The sequence below is a fragment of the Jaculus jaculus genome, chromosome X (genome assembly GCF_020740685.1).
Source record: "Jaculus jaculus isolate mJacJac1 chromosome X, mJacJac1.mat.Y.cur, whole genome shotgun sequence".
In the NCBI taxonomy this organism is placed as follows: domain Eukaryota; kingdom Metazoa; phylum Chordata; class Mammalia; order Rodentia; family Dipodidae; genus Jaculus; species Jaculus jaculus.
In genome coordinates, this window is record NC_059125.1 from 95551900 (window position 1) to 95566073 (window position 14174).

Genomic DNA, 14174 nt, shown 5'->3' on the forward strand with positions numbered 1-14174 from the left:
CATAAAAGGTGTCTGGCTACATGTTTATTCTAGCAACATGAAGCCAACTGCAACATGTGGGCTGGAGAGGTGGTTCAGTGGTTAAAGGTGCTTGCAAATCCTAATGGCCCAGTTTGATTCCCCAGCACTCAAGTAAAGCCAGGTGCACAAAGTGGCACATGTGTCTGGAGTTCATTTGCAGTGGCAAAAGGACTTGGTGTGCCCATTCTCATTCCCTGCTCCTTGAAAATAAATTAAAATATTTAAAAAATGATACTTACTGAGAATCATAGATTTTCTGTTGAAACTTTGAAAAACTGTAAGTGGAAATGGTCAGTATATTGTGCCCATGATTCCTGAAAATATAAAGTATTATTTTGAATTTTTTCTTTTTTCGTTTTTGGCTTTTCGAGGTAAGGTCTCACACTAGCCCAGGCTGATCTGGAATTCACTATGGAGTCTCAGGGTGGCCTCAAACTTACGAAAATCCTCCTACCTCTGCATCCCGAGTGCTGGGATTAAAGGCGTGCGCCATCACGTCTGTCTTAATTTGAATTTTTTCTAAAAACATAATTTTCAGTAAAAATATTGGAGCCATTTTCATGTCTTTAGAGCAGATAGAAAAGTGTATGTACAGTGATGACTGGTATAATTCTGTTTGTTTTTCATTTTAGAACATTTTGTGACCCTTGATACTTTCTGTGTCTTAAGTTTGTAGTCCAAGTCTGAATCCTGACACCCACCCCCTTCTCTAACTTATGACATACCCTCATAGTTGCAGATGGATTTAAACTTAGCATAGCAATTAAAACAGAACTTGACCAAAAGCCAAAATGAGGTAGAAAAAGAAATGATGGTACCAATACATGATGTGTCCATACAAAGACCTACTTAAAAAAAAACTGTGGATTTATAAAAAAATAAAAAATAAAAATAACCTTCATTTTGTATTGATAGATTTAAAGCAATGAAACAAGATTAAAAGCAATCTGACTTTAGATTTTAGATGATTGATATTTCAACATGGACTCTCTGGGCAAACTCTAAGTAGGCAGCAACATCTGTAATAAAAATATCTAGGAGTACCTTGTAAACTTAATATTTAATATTAGACCTTAAATTAGTAATATGGCCTTACATTTTGCTGAAGAAGCCAGTGTGCACAATAGTTTTAAAGAACAATGTCTAGATACAGGAAGAGTTGATGTCATTAGACTGGTACTGGTATATATCATTTAGGACTTCCACTCTAAAACCATATTTGCATCAATGTGAATTGAATCAGATATATTTTAATTTTTTTTGTTCATTTTTTATTTATTTATTTGAGAGCGACAGACATAGAGAGAAAGACAGATAGAGGGAGAGAGAGAGAATGGGCGCGCCAGGGCTTCCAGCCACTACAAACGAACTCCAGACACATGCGCCCCTTGTGCATCTGGCTAACGTGGGACCTGGGGAACCGAGCCTCGAACCAGGGTCCTTAGGCTTCACAGGCAAGCGCTCAACCAATAAGCCATCTCTCCAGCCCAAAATCAGATATTTTTATAGTAATGAAAGATGGTAAAATTTGTAGTTATCTCTACTAGTTTTTCCATTTTGCTAACACATGGAGTGAAAAAATGTGACTATAGCATGGATTTGGAAGGTTACAGAAAATATGGGAAAGAATGACATGAGATTAGAGCAATTCACTAAGTTTCAGTCTCCCCTTATGCATGACAGAATGAATAACATGAAGCGATGTGGTCTTTGAAATCAGACTTGGGTCCAAATTCTCTAGTATCCAGTAGCTGTGGTATTTTTTAGTAAGTTCCTTTTTAATTTTTTTTCTTTGTTAGAGAGAGACAGAGAGAAATAGGCAGGGGATGAAAGAGAGAATGAATGGACACATCAGGACCTCCAGCCACTGCAAACAAACTCCAGATGCATGTGCCCCCTTGTGCATCTAGCTTTTGTGGGTCCTGGGGGATTGATCCTGGGTCCTTTGGCTTTGCAGGCAAACGCCTTAACTGCTAAGCCATCTCTCCAGCCCTAGCAAGTTCTTTAAGATGGCTGAGCTTTAACTACCTGGTGTAAAAAATGTTAATGAAATATCTACCTATCATTATATTTTATTTAGACTAATGGCTTTACTATTATTTTCAAAATAATAATGTTCTTTGTTAAAACAATCAAGGAATAATACTACAAAGATGTTTTAAAAAACCAAATGATTATATTGTTTCAGATACAAATTTTTAAAAAATATGTTAAGTATCCAGCACACATTAAATTTTTAATTAGCATATAATCACTATACAAATATATATGCGTGTATATATATCATGCCATTTGCCCACATTACCTGCACTTGTACCCTTTTCCCATTGGTCTGTTTTCTCACCCAAAATAGTCCCACTTTTACCTCCATCTCATATATATAATGTTAGATTCCATATATGAACAAACTATTTGCCTTTGATTCTAAATTTGGTTTATTTCACCTAACATGATAGCTTCCTGTTCTAGCTATTATCCTGCAAATTACTTAAATTTGCTTTTTCCTATGGCTGAATAAAAATGTAACACATTTTCTTTATCAATTTATCTGTTGATAGGCATCTAGGCCAAGTCCATAACATGGCTATCATAAACAGTACTGAAATAAATGTGGATATACAGATATCTCTTCTAAACAAACTTGAATTCCCTTGATTTTAAAAAATTATTTATTTATTTATTTGTGAGTAATGGACAGACAGAGAGAGAGAGAGAATGGGCACGCCAGGGTTTCCAGCCACTGCAAACGAACTCCAGATGCATGTGGCCCCTTGTGCATCTGGCTAACGTGGGTCCTGGGGAATCAAGCCTCAAACCGGGGTCCTTAGGCTTCACAGGCAAGCGCTTAACCACTAACCCATCTCTCCAGCCCAAATTCCCTTGATTTTATGATTAGCATGGTATAGCTGAATCATTTGGTACTTCTTTTTTTATTTTTTATTTTATTTAGAAAGAGAGAGAGAGAAAGAATTGGTGCACCAGGGCCTGAGCCCCTGCAATCAAACTCCAGAAGCTTTCACCACCTAATGGGCATGTGCGACCTTGTACTTGCCTCACTTTTGTGCATCTGGCTTACGGGGGATCTGGAGAGAGATCAAATATGGTTCCTTAGGCTTTGCAGACAAGTGCCTTAACCACTAAGCAATCTCTCTAGCCCATGGTAGTTCTTTATTATTCGATGAACTTCTATTCTTATTTCTATAGTGGCTGCATTAACTTGCATTACCATCAACAGTGTATAAGGCTTCCTTCTCCCTAGATTCCCAGCTAACATTTATGATTTTCTTCAGAATAGCTGCTATGATCCTATACTTAAAAAGACCTTAAAACTGTACCAGAAAACTCTTAGATGTGACAAGCACTTTTATCAAAGTAGTGGAATACAAAACCAAGAACAAAAATTAGTCAATTTCCTATAAATCAATAACAAACATACTGAGAAACCAATCAGACCCCTGAATAGCCAAAGCGATCTACAGCCAAAAGAGTAATGCAGGATATATCACAATACTATTTATAAATATATAATGTGTGCATGGATATAACTATTCATGAATGTTTACCATATAAAATGCCAAATGATATCAATTTTAAATTTAACATTTTCATTTACTTTTGCAAAATGAAAATGTTACCAATTGTACTATGATGAGCTGTTACTGTAGCCTATATCATGGTCTCAGAACGATAAAAATACAGAATTATATATTCTTTCATATGTATGTAACATTTCCTTCATTAAAAAAAAACAGGGCTGGAGAGATGGCTTAGCAGTTAAGCGCTTGCCTGTGAAGCCTAAGGACCCTGGTTCGCGGCTCGGTTCCCCAGGTCCCACGTTAGCCAGATGCACAAGGGGGCGCACGCGTCTGGAGTTCATTTGCAGTGGCTGGAAGCCCTGGCGCGCCCATTCTCTCTCTCTCCCTCTACCTGTCTTTCTCTCTGTGTCTGTCACTCTCAAATAAATAAATAAATAAATAAATAAAACAAATTTTTGCTAGACATAGTGTCACACGTCTTTGATCTCAGCACTTGGGAGGCAGAGGTAGGAGGATTGCTGTGAATTTGAGGCTAGCCTGTAACTACAGTAAGTTCCAAGTCAGCCTGGGCTAGAGTGAGACCCTAACAGGAAAAAAAATTTTTTTTGACATTTTAAAGTATGATGTACATTAATACCCAATATGCAAATTCAATATATATATTTGTGCTATCCTAATAACATATTTGAGTCATGGAGATATGTGGGAGGTATTATATTTGTATTAAAAATTTAATGATTTTTTAAAAAATATTTTTATTTATTTATTAGAAAGAAAGAGAGAGTTAGAGTGGGAGTGAGTAAGGGTGTGCCAGGGCCTTTTGCTACTGCAAGCAAAATCCAGACTTATGAGCTGGCTGTATGTGGGTACTTGGGAATTGAACCCAGGCCAGCAAGCTTTGTTAAGTAAGTGCCTTTAACCACTGAGCTATCTCCTCCCCAGCCCCAAAAATTGAATACTTTACTGTAGAACATTAATGGTCATTATCACTAAATGCAAGATTAAATGGATGTTTTTCATTTATCTCTATTTTAAAATTATTTCTTCAATGGGCTTTAAATTTTCTGATTAACCAGCACTATGAATCCTCAAATTTGTCTTATGTTAATACAAGCAATAATATTCAAACTGAGGTACCCCCAGAAGTTTTATTCACTTCCCCTCTAAAGACTGCAACCCACAGACAGGAGTCCTCAGAGAAGTGGACAACAGGCATCTTATATAGCATGGCATCTCCTGTCTGCTTTATTTTTACTCTCTTTTTTTTAAATTTGTTTTTGTTTATTTTTATTTATTTATTTGAGAGCGACAGATAGAGAAAGAGAGGGAGGGAGGGGGGAGAGAGAGAGAGAGAGAGAGAGAGAGAGAATGGGCGCGCCAGGGCCTCCAGCCACTGCAAACGAGCTCCAGACGCGTGTGCCTCCTTGTGCATCTGGCTATCATGGGTCCTGGGGAATCAAGCCTCGAATCAGGGTCCTTAGGCTTTACAAGCAAGCGCTTAACCGCTAAGCCATCTCTCCAGCCCTATTTTTACTCTCTTCTAATTCCAATACCCAAACCAATACAAATAGGCTTATCTTGAATGACAATCCTGATTGGTTAGCAGTGGATCCTAAAACCAATTCCTTCCTTGACCAAATATATATCTCCAAGTGTAAGTTCAACAAAAAATGCTGCGTAATAATTAGTTATGACTTATGACTGTCAGGAATCAGGTTAACACATGCTTAAAACTTTCTGAAGCCGTGCTGTGTTGGCGCACACCTTTAATCCCAGCACTAGGGAAGCAGAGGTAGGAGGAACTCCTGTGAGTTCGAGGCCACCTTGAGACTACAGAGTGAATTCCAGGTCAGTCTGAGCTAGAGTGAGACCCTACCTCTAAAAACCAAACACAGGGCTGGAGAGATGGATTAGCGGTTAAGTGCTTGCCTGTGAAGCCTAAGGACCCCGGTTCGAGGCTCGGTTCCCCAGGTCCCATGTTAGCCAGATGCACAAGGGGGCGCACGCATCTGGAGTTCGTTAGCAGAGGCTGGAAGCCCTGGTGCACCCATTCTCTCTCTCTCCCTCTATCTGTCTTTCTCTCTGTGTCAATTAAAAAAAAAAAAAACAAAATTAAAAACCAAACACAGACACACACACACCCCAAAAACAAACAAAACTTTCTGAGCATTTATTCTCTTATTTTTATGGATATGCTACTTAGTGTTTACTTCCCCCCCCTTTTTTTTTTTGCTTTTGTATGCATGTGTGTGGTCTATTTGTGTGAACCCGTGTGTGTGTGTCTGTGGGTGGGGGGTGTGTAGGTACATGTGTAAGTGTATGTATAGAGGCCAGAGGTGTCTTCCTCAATCACTCTCCACTTTATTTACTAAGACAGAATCTCATTTGAATCCAGGGTTCACTGATTGGAAAAGTCTAGCTAGCCAGCTTACCAGCTTAGCCAGCAAGGATCACTGACTCTGCCACCTGAATGCTGGAATTACAGGCAGGCCATTGCCAGCATTTATGTGGGTGCTGGGAATCTAAACTTAGGTCCTCACACTTATGTGGCAAGAATTCTATCCACTCAGCCATCTCCCAAGCTCCCACCCCCCCTTTTTTTTTTAAATTTTAATTTATTTATTTGAGAGTGACAGACACAGAGAGAAAGACAGATAAAGGGAGAGAGAGAGAATGGGCGCGCCGGGGCTTCCAGCCTCTGCAAACGAACTCCAGACGCGTGCGCCCCCTTGTGCATCTGGCTAACGTGGGACCTGGGGAACCGAGCCTCGAACCGGGGTCCTTAGGCTTCACAGGCAAGCGCTTAACCGCTAAGCCATCTCTCCAGCCCTCCCACCCCCTTTTTGAGCTGAGGTCTTGCTATGTTGTTCAGGCTGGTCTAGAAGCTGCTACATAGCTCAGGCTGATCTCCAACTTCCAATCCTACTGAAAGCTGGAATTACAGGTATGTGCTACCATTCCCAGTTTTTTTTTTTCAACTTAACTCTAACATTTTTCATTTAACAAAATTTGGATATTTAGTTGCAACTGACCAAATACACACACCCAAGTGTGCTACAAACAAACTATATGGAGAGCTCCCTTCTTTCTGACAGCTATGATCAATGCTGTAGAACAAACCTGCCCCTCCACTAGTCTTCTGGCTGAAGTGGCAGGTTCAAGCTTCTGTTCAGATCAGGACTGCCCCAGGCCTGAATGGTCCTGCCCAGGCGGATATTAGTGTCTAGCCTAAAGGAAAGGTTCAGCCCAACTTCAGTGATCTAGGTCTCCAGGCCCCACATGGTGCCTGAGAAGGCAAATGTGGGAACCTCTGGTAGCTCTACAAAATTCTTTTGCCTATAGTTCTCTTTAACCATCCACCTCAGTGCTATAGGGTCCATGAAAGTTACTCTTTTATGCTTGTGTGTGTGTGAGTTTGTAGGTCAGGAAACTAGAAAGGGGAACACAAGTGGGTGAAAAGAGATCTTGAGGGATGGTAGAGAATGAAAATTAAGATAAGGGCAAAAAAGGGGAAACAAGAGGGTAACACAAAATATGTGACATGAGAGGAGAAGGAGGTTAGTGCAGTGAGAGGGGAGGTAAAACTTAAGCAGGCAGGGCTGGCAGAATGGAAAGGGGATAGAGGCTTAACAAAAACAAAGTTTGAAAGTCCCATAACAGAAACTACTACTTCATATATTAATTAAAACAACTAATAAAACAAGAAAACACACACACATACAAGAAACAAGGCTAACGGTCTGATGAGGCTCATCATTCCTGACTGTCTTGCAAGCCATTAAATGTAGATGAGGGAGGGAAGACCAGGGAGACATCCTTTGCCTAGCCCAGGACTTCTGAACCTCAGGGATAAGGAAGTCTAACTTGGGAAAGCAGGTGGCACATACCTACAGGTCTCTGCCTAGTGTTGGTCATCAGGGCCTCCTGACACTGGATTATTTGGCTCATGATCAGGCTTCCTAGGACCACAATCATTAAGTCTGACCTCTTAAGGTGTTTTACTCAGTTTGTCCTCTTAAGTGTCCTTCAGGCTGGAGTACAGTTTGTGTCCTGGACCTTGGAGCTGCATAGTTGGAAGCACAGAGCCTCTCTAGCAAGTTAGCCTCTGAGCTCAGGGGGTCCAGCCCAGCCAAGGTATCTCCCAGCAGATCCTGGAAGCTGTAGCCTTCCGTAGTAACAGAACTAGAGTCGGTGGCTCAGGAATTTGGCATCAAAGAAAGACATTACCAAATATCCTGGCACCTAGGCACAAACACACCTCAGGTATGAAGTAAATCTAACTAGGGAGTCTGCTCCCTAGTTTCTGTGCGCAGCTGCTTCAAACTGCGCCTGCAAGTGGGAGCGAGAGAGCCTTCTTTGCACTGTGGCATGGTGACCACTACACTCCCTTTGCACCCACTGAAGCCAGGGGCCTGCTCCCCTAAGGGTACATCACGCTGCTACTCACTGCGCGCCCGGCCAGCTCCAATACCTCGGTGTTTTGGCCTGAACGAGTGCAATAAAGCAATGAGCAGGATGTACACTCCCAGAAGCCCAACGTGGCGTCGCCCACCAATATCTTGTCGCATCTCGGTGGCCTCCAGCAACAAGCCGTGTTTCTGCAGCGTCTTGAGCAGGGACCGCGCCGCTTCTTCACCAGGGGCTTCTGGGAAACTACCACTGAGCCCTGGACTCTTGCGACTTTCCGGGGCGCCTTATCGTACGCCTGCGCCATCTAGCGGTGCTCGTGCTCCTTGCTGGCAAGGTACAGGCCTATTGCCGTGGGTGTAGTCATGGGAGGTACCACCAGGAACAAAGCAAGTGTGGTGTCAAACTCTCTGTTGCATTGCTCAAGTATTTCAACCAGAAAGGTTAAAAATTCTAAGTAGTCTAAAAGCTGCAAGTTAACACTTGTATCGTTATGTGTGCTCAACAAACTCTATTCCAGATAAAGTGGTAATTAAAATTCAAAAGTCTAAAGAATGGCAATAATCTTATATTCACCTCCAGAATATATGCACAAAAAAATACATAGTAACCATTCCCAGAAGGATCATAAACTAAATTGGGTTTTTAAAAATTTCTTAGCTGCCTAAAATAATATGGATGAATGTCAAAAACAATATTGAGTGGAAAACGGAAGTCATGTTAAACCACGTAAGTTTTAAAGCTACAAATAATAAGAAATATGTTGTGTGCTGCTGAGAATTAAGGCCATCATCTAGTGCATGCTAGGCAACTACCCTACCCCTGAGCTATATCACTAGGCCTTCTTTTGCATTTTTTAATTCTCCATTTTTTTAAAAAAATTCATTAAGTTGCATAGGCTGGCTCTGAACTAACTCTGCATCTCTAGCAAGCCTTAAACTAGTGATTTTTGTGTCTCAGTTCCTGTAGTAGCTGGTAATACAGACCTACTCCACTAGGTCTGGCTAGAACTGCTTTTAAAAAGGCAATACACAAAATTCAGAATAGTGGAATTTTCCTGAGGGGGGAAAATGTAAGATGCAATATACTTAAATATTGTAGTTAAGTTAGGCGGTAGATTCACAAGTGCTCATTTTAGAATTATCTCTCACAATGATATAAAGTACATATATTTAAGACTATTATATATGGTACGTTATGTATATAAAATTAAACAAATTGTCTTATAACATTCACTTATAGCATTCAAAGTTTCTCATGGACAAGTTTTAATTTGTCTTGAGTAAATACTTATGAGTGAATTACTGGGTCCAAAGGTATACTATTTTTTGTTTATTTATTTATTGGTACTGGAGATTGAAGCTAGAGCCTCATGTGTGCTAAGCAAGTTATACCATTCTATCTTATAGATAAAATTTACATAAAACAACAATGCCAAATCTTAAAATACAATCATGCTAAATGGATATACTGATTTGTGGGGAATTGTACTTTATTCACACTGAGTCTTTTCTTGTGTATGTATGTGCATGTGTATATGTATGTTCATGTGAGTGGGCACACATGTGTGCATGCATGTGGAGGTCATAGGTTGACATCAGGTGTTTTCCTCAATCACTCACTCTCCATTTTAATTTTTGAGACAGAGTCTCTCAGTGGACGTAGAACTCACTGATTCAGCTACATTAGCTAGTCAAAAGCCCCAGGGATCCCACTCTGTCTCTGCAGGACTGGGAATACAAGTATAAAGGTCTCATGCCACACATCAAGTCTTTTCAAAACAGACTTTTAATTATGCAATTGTTCTAAGCTTCCTTGATTGTCCTGGGAATTTGCAAATGTATTACTCTTTTAGATAATGCGTTTGGGAGGCCAGTTTCGAACTGAACCCCAGCAAACCTAGACCAAAATGCAATGGAGTGACCTATGCCAGAATTAACTTTGAGATGAACCAAATTTCCAAAAAGCACGAAGTCAATTACCCTGAGTCAATGCAACAAGGAATTTTCTCTGCTTTGATCTTTACAAGGGAAATGACTTTGAAAATCCCAATCCCCAGGGCATTTTCCAGTTCTTCTACTTTTAGCATCAGTTTATTGGAACCTACCTTTTACTTTAGAAAAGGAGGCACTGCCTGATTCTAGAATTGCAAACATAAATAAGACCTTTAGGATAAATGTATTGGGGTTTTGTCTTTGACACCCCCTAACAAAATTCTTGTGAAATTTCTTCCTTGGTAGTGGTAACTATACTAAATTGTCCTACTAATGACTGTTAGACATCTGAGGGCCATTGATTTGTATATGTTAATTTTATCTTTCTCCCTCAATGAATTATCTTATTGTTTTCTTCCACAGTCATGGAACATCCTTGAGCCACAGCAAGCTCATTCAGTTTGTTTGCTGTCAGTTCTTTGCAGGAGGCAAGCATCATTCAACAGAACACACTCCAGGCCAAGTGCTCTGTTGAAGATCCTTCCTAAGACCCACTTACAACACTGAGAAGTCACTGGCAGGATGTGGCAACATAGAAAAGCTATGCTCCTTCTCAGACCACTTAGAGTATGTGATGTGAGAAGATGGAAAGGACATTTTCCAGAGATGTTAAGTGGTACACCGATGCCTGTCATTTCCATAAACTTCAGTATGAATGGGGGGGAGCTGAAGACTGTGCACATATGTCCATATGTGTGTATACACATGTGTGTAAGCACATGTGCAAGTGTGGGGCCATATTTGTCCCAGATACACATGTTGGTGGCACTATTGGGCATGTTAGAGCTTCTCTCCCAATGGGTAAGTATGGGAGGTAGGAAGACAGTTCAAGAATGAAGACTTTGAGGACTAATGGGGCAAGTTACTTCCCATACCCAGAATGATGCTTGAAGATAATCACGGAGCAGAAACTGACACACAGTATCTCTCCTACTCAGGACCACTCAGCATTCAGTTTGAGTCAGCAACACCAGCAAGGCTCTCCCTGATTACACACTTTCCATGTTTCATTCCCAGCTTTCTTTTAGCCCAGGACTTGGTAAGCTGTATGTATTTACATAAATACTGCCCTGTATTATTATTTCAGAACTCATCAGAACAGAGGGAACTATACTGGGAGTCTAGCTCCTTTAAGGACCTTCCAAGTATCCTGACAGGGACTCAGGAAAGAATAATTACGTGGAGCAAAGATGCACACTGGATCTCATTAAACAGTGCCTTTCTTTCAGTGCTAGTTATTGAATCTAGGTACTTGTGCATATTTCATGAGCATTCTACCACTGAGATTTGACCACAGATATTTATTTATTTATTCAGTTACTTAGTTATTTTGAGACAGGATTTCACTACATTGCTCAGACTGGACTTAACATATATTGAAGTGCAGGTATGTCTTGAACTTGTGATCCTCCAGAGTATCTGGCACAGTAAACTTATTGCACTATGCCTGGCTTTACTTATTGGGTGTATGTGCATGGTACTAGGGATTGACCATAGAACCACATGCATGCCAGGTTCCCCAGCCAGCGGGGAGTTGAACAAGGACTCGAGGAAAAGCTAACCTGGGTAAAAAAGGCAAACAGACACAAGAAGGAGACCATGCTAGATGTTTGTCAAGGCCTCAAGAGTTTATTCTTACATGTAGGTTTATATAGGGTTCTAAGGGGGAAGGGGACATGGTCAGGGCAAGGAGTTGTAGGGGGAAGGGGACATGGTCAGGGCAAGGGGTTGTAGGGGGAAGGGGACATAGTTAGGGCAAAGATCACAGAGTTACTGGTTAAACTGCAATGCCTTTGTTCTTCATCAGCTACCGGCAGGATGGGGGAGTGTTTAGCCAGGTGTATGTTTCTGGTCGTTGAATATTAGGTGAGGAAGTAGAAACTTAACTTGCTATATGGCAGTCTTTGTTTCTGGTACGTGAGTATTAGGTGAGGAAGTAGAAACTTAACTTGCTATATGGCGGTTTCTGTTAACATGGCCAAGGTTTGGTTCATAGCTCCCAACACCAGGCAAATGCTGTGCCACTGGATACATCTCTCTAGGCAAAAAGGGCCTTACTTACACAAGAAATAGGAGGAAAAGCTGATAACATCAAAATAAAAGAGGGACTGATTGAGAGGGGAAAGGGGTATGATGGAGAGTGGAATTGCAAAAGAGAAGGTGGGGGGAGGGAATTACCATGGTTTATGGTATACAATTATGGAAGTTGTTAATAAAAATCTTAATAATTTAAATAAATAAATAAAATTATGGCTGGAGAGATAGCTTAGCAGTTAAGGTGCTTGCCTGCAAAGCCAAAGGACACAGGTTCAATTCCCCAGGACCCACATAAACCATATGCACAAGGTGGCACCTGTGTCTACAGTTCATTTGCAGTTGTGAGATGCCCTGGCACATTCATTCTCTCTCTCTATCTGCCTCTTTCTCTCTCAAAAAAATTAAATAAATACAAAAATTAAAAAAAAAACTCAACAGGTCATACTTTTTAAATACCATGGGTTTTGAGTTACCCTAGTAGTCACTACTATATGAAAAGAGAAGCTTACCTAACCAAAAGTGAGGGCACCATTAATAAATGGGCATAAACATAAGTATTTAGATAGCAGTTTGGTGGGCATAATATATCCATTTTACCAAAAAGCAGTAGTTCTTTACTCCCTAGGGCTTATGATGCCCCCAACTACAGGCTTTTTTTATTAGGATTACAGTTCCAGGCAGCAATTCCCTCCTGTGGAGTGGACCTCAAATTCAACCAGACAGCAATTGGTTTCCCCTATAACAGACATGCCACCATTGTACCAGTTGGCCAACTGCAGAACTTGTAGGGTATAGTGATTGTTAAGCCACTGATGCTTTTTTTTCCTCCACCATGCTGCAATAGCTCTTTCCAGCAGCATGGCAGCTAGTCAACATGGAGGAGGCTTTTGTAAAGAGAGAAAAATGTTATATTTCTCTACATTTTTTTGGAAGGGTTTCAAGGTAAGGTCTCACTCTAGCCCAGGCTGACCTGGAATTCACTATGGAGTCTCAGGGTGGCCTTGAACTCACGGCAATCCTCCTACCTCTGCCTTCCGAGTGCTGGGATTAAAGGCATGTGCCACCATGCCCAGCATTTCTCTACATTTTTTATATCTAGCCTAGAGAAATATAGAAGACACTTCCTTGTAGGAGGATCTGTTGATGGTAGACAAACAGGAGGCTCTGCTAACAGCAGGTAAACAAGAGGCTTTGCTGGGATGAATAGCATTTCCATTAGCATTTTCATTGTTGAGAAAACTCCTTAAGATAAGCAGGACTCCTGGTCACAGGACTACCTTGCACCCTCCAGGTGGCACTTCCTGTACCTCACCTCACCAACAGATCTGATTACAAGTTACTTTTTTTTTTTTTTTTACTATAACTGTCACATGTAAATTGTGATTTAGGGTTAACTCCCATCCTTTTTTTTTTTTTTCTAACATTATGTGGTTATTTCCAATGAAAGCTGACACACTAAACAGTTCACTGCTACACTCTAAGAATCTGGGGTGCAAACCTAACATACCAGACTTTCTTTTTAAAATAATTTTTAATTTTCATTTATTTATTTGAATGAGTGAGGGAGGGAGTGGACCCTCCATGGCCTTCAGCCACTGCAAACAAATTCCAGTCTCATGCATCTGGTTTACGTCAGCTCTGGGGAATCAAACCTGGGTCCTTTGGCTTTGCAGGCCATCCCTCCACCACCACCGCCCTCCAGCCTTAAAGTTCATTTCTTTCAAGGCGCCTCAGTGTGTCAGAGCTGTGATTACAAGCACGTTTTTAGGTCAGGCTGGGTCCTCGAACTTGGAAGCAGTCTAGCTAAGTCATCTCCACCCTCCTCCTCCCACAGAGGGACCACTGTAACCTACCCCTGGAGGAGGCAGATGGGCGCTCAGGCTGGGAGGAGTGGGTGGGCATGGAGCTCTCCTTTCTCTAACCCCTCTCTTTTTTCTTTTCTTTCTTTCTTTTTTACTCAATAAAACTTTGCCTCATATTCCGTGAATCGATGGTCTTACTTGTGCGACACCAGACCCCATAACACTTCCAGCTCTGCTCCAGGTTGATTTTTCAATGACCTGCAACCCAAACATTTGAAGTCTTTAGCAACAGGGTCTTACCATCTAGTTCTGGTGGGTAACCAAGAGTTTTGGCAATGGCCTGTAGTCTTTTGAGGGTACCAGGGGCTTCTCTGGTT

General features: G+C 41.0%; 1 protein-coding gene and 1 long non-coding RNA gene across 5 annotated transcripts in view; one reads left to right on the top strand and one right to left on the bottom strand.

The window, feature by feature from the left end:
- The window catches only part of Zmat1 (zinc finger matrin-type 1), an 82165-nt gene extending 73980 nt beyond the window's left edge, over window positions 1–8185 (bottom strand). For 2 of the 4 annotated variants that reach the window (XM_045141042.1, XM_045141041.1), the window contains exon 1: window positions 8029–8156. Coding sequence is in view for 1 of the 4 variants with exons in the window: in XM_045141038.1 (XP_044996973.1) it covers window positions 8005–8125 (121 nt within the window). In the remaining 3 variants the exon portion in view is untranslated. Of the gene's footprint in view, window positions 1–8004 lie in introns of all 4 variants that reach the window. The other 2 variants (XM_045141038.1, XM_045141040.1) reach the window with 2 other exon arrangements.
- The window catches only part of LOC123456735, a 32197-nt gene extending 20632 nt beyond the window's left edge, over window positions 1–11565 (top strand). Inside the window, exon 3 of the long non-coding RNA XR_006634644.1 lies at window positions 10322–11565. This is a non-coding gene — a long non-coding RNA (uncharacterized LOC123456735). The remainder of the gene's footprint in view (window positions 1–10321) is intronic.
- The last annotated feature ends 2609 nt before the right edge of the window (window positions 11566–14174 follow it).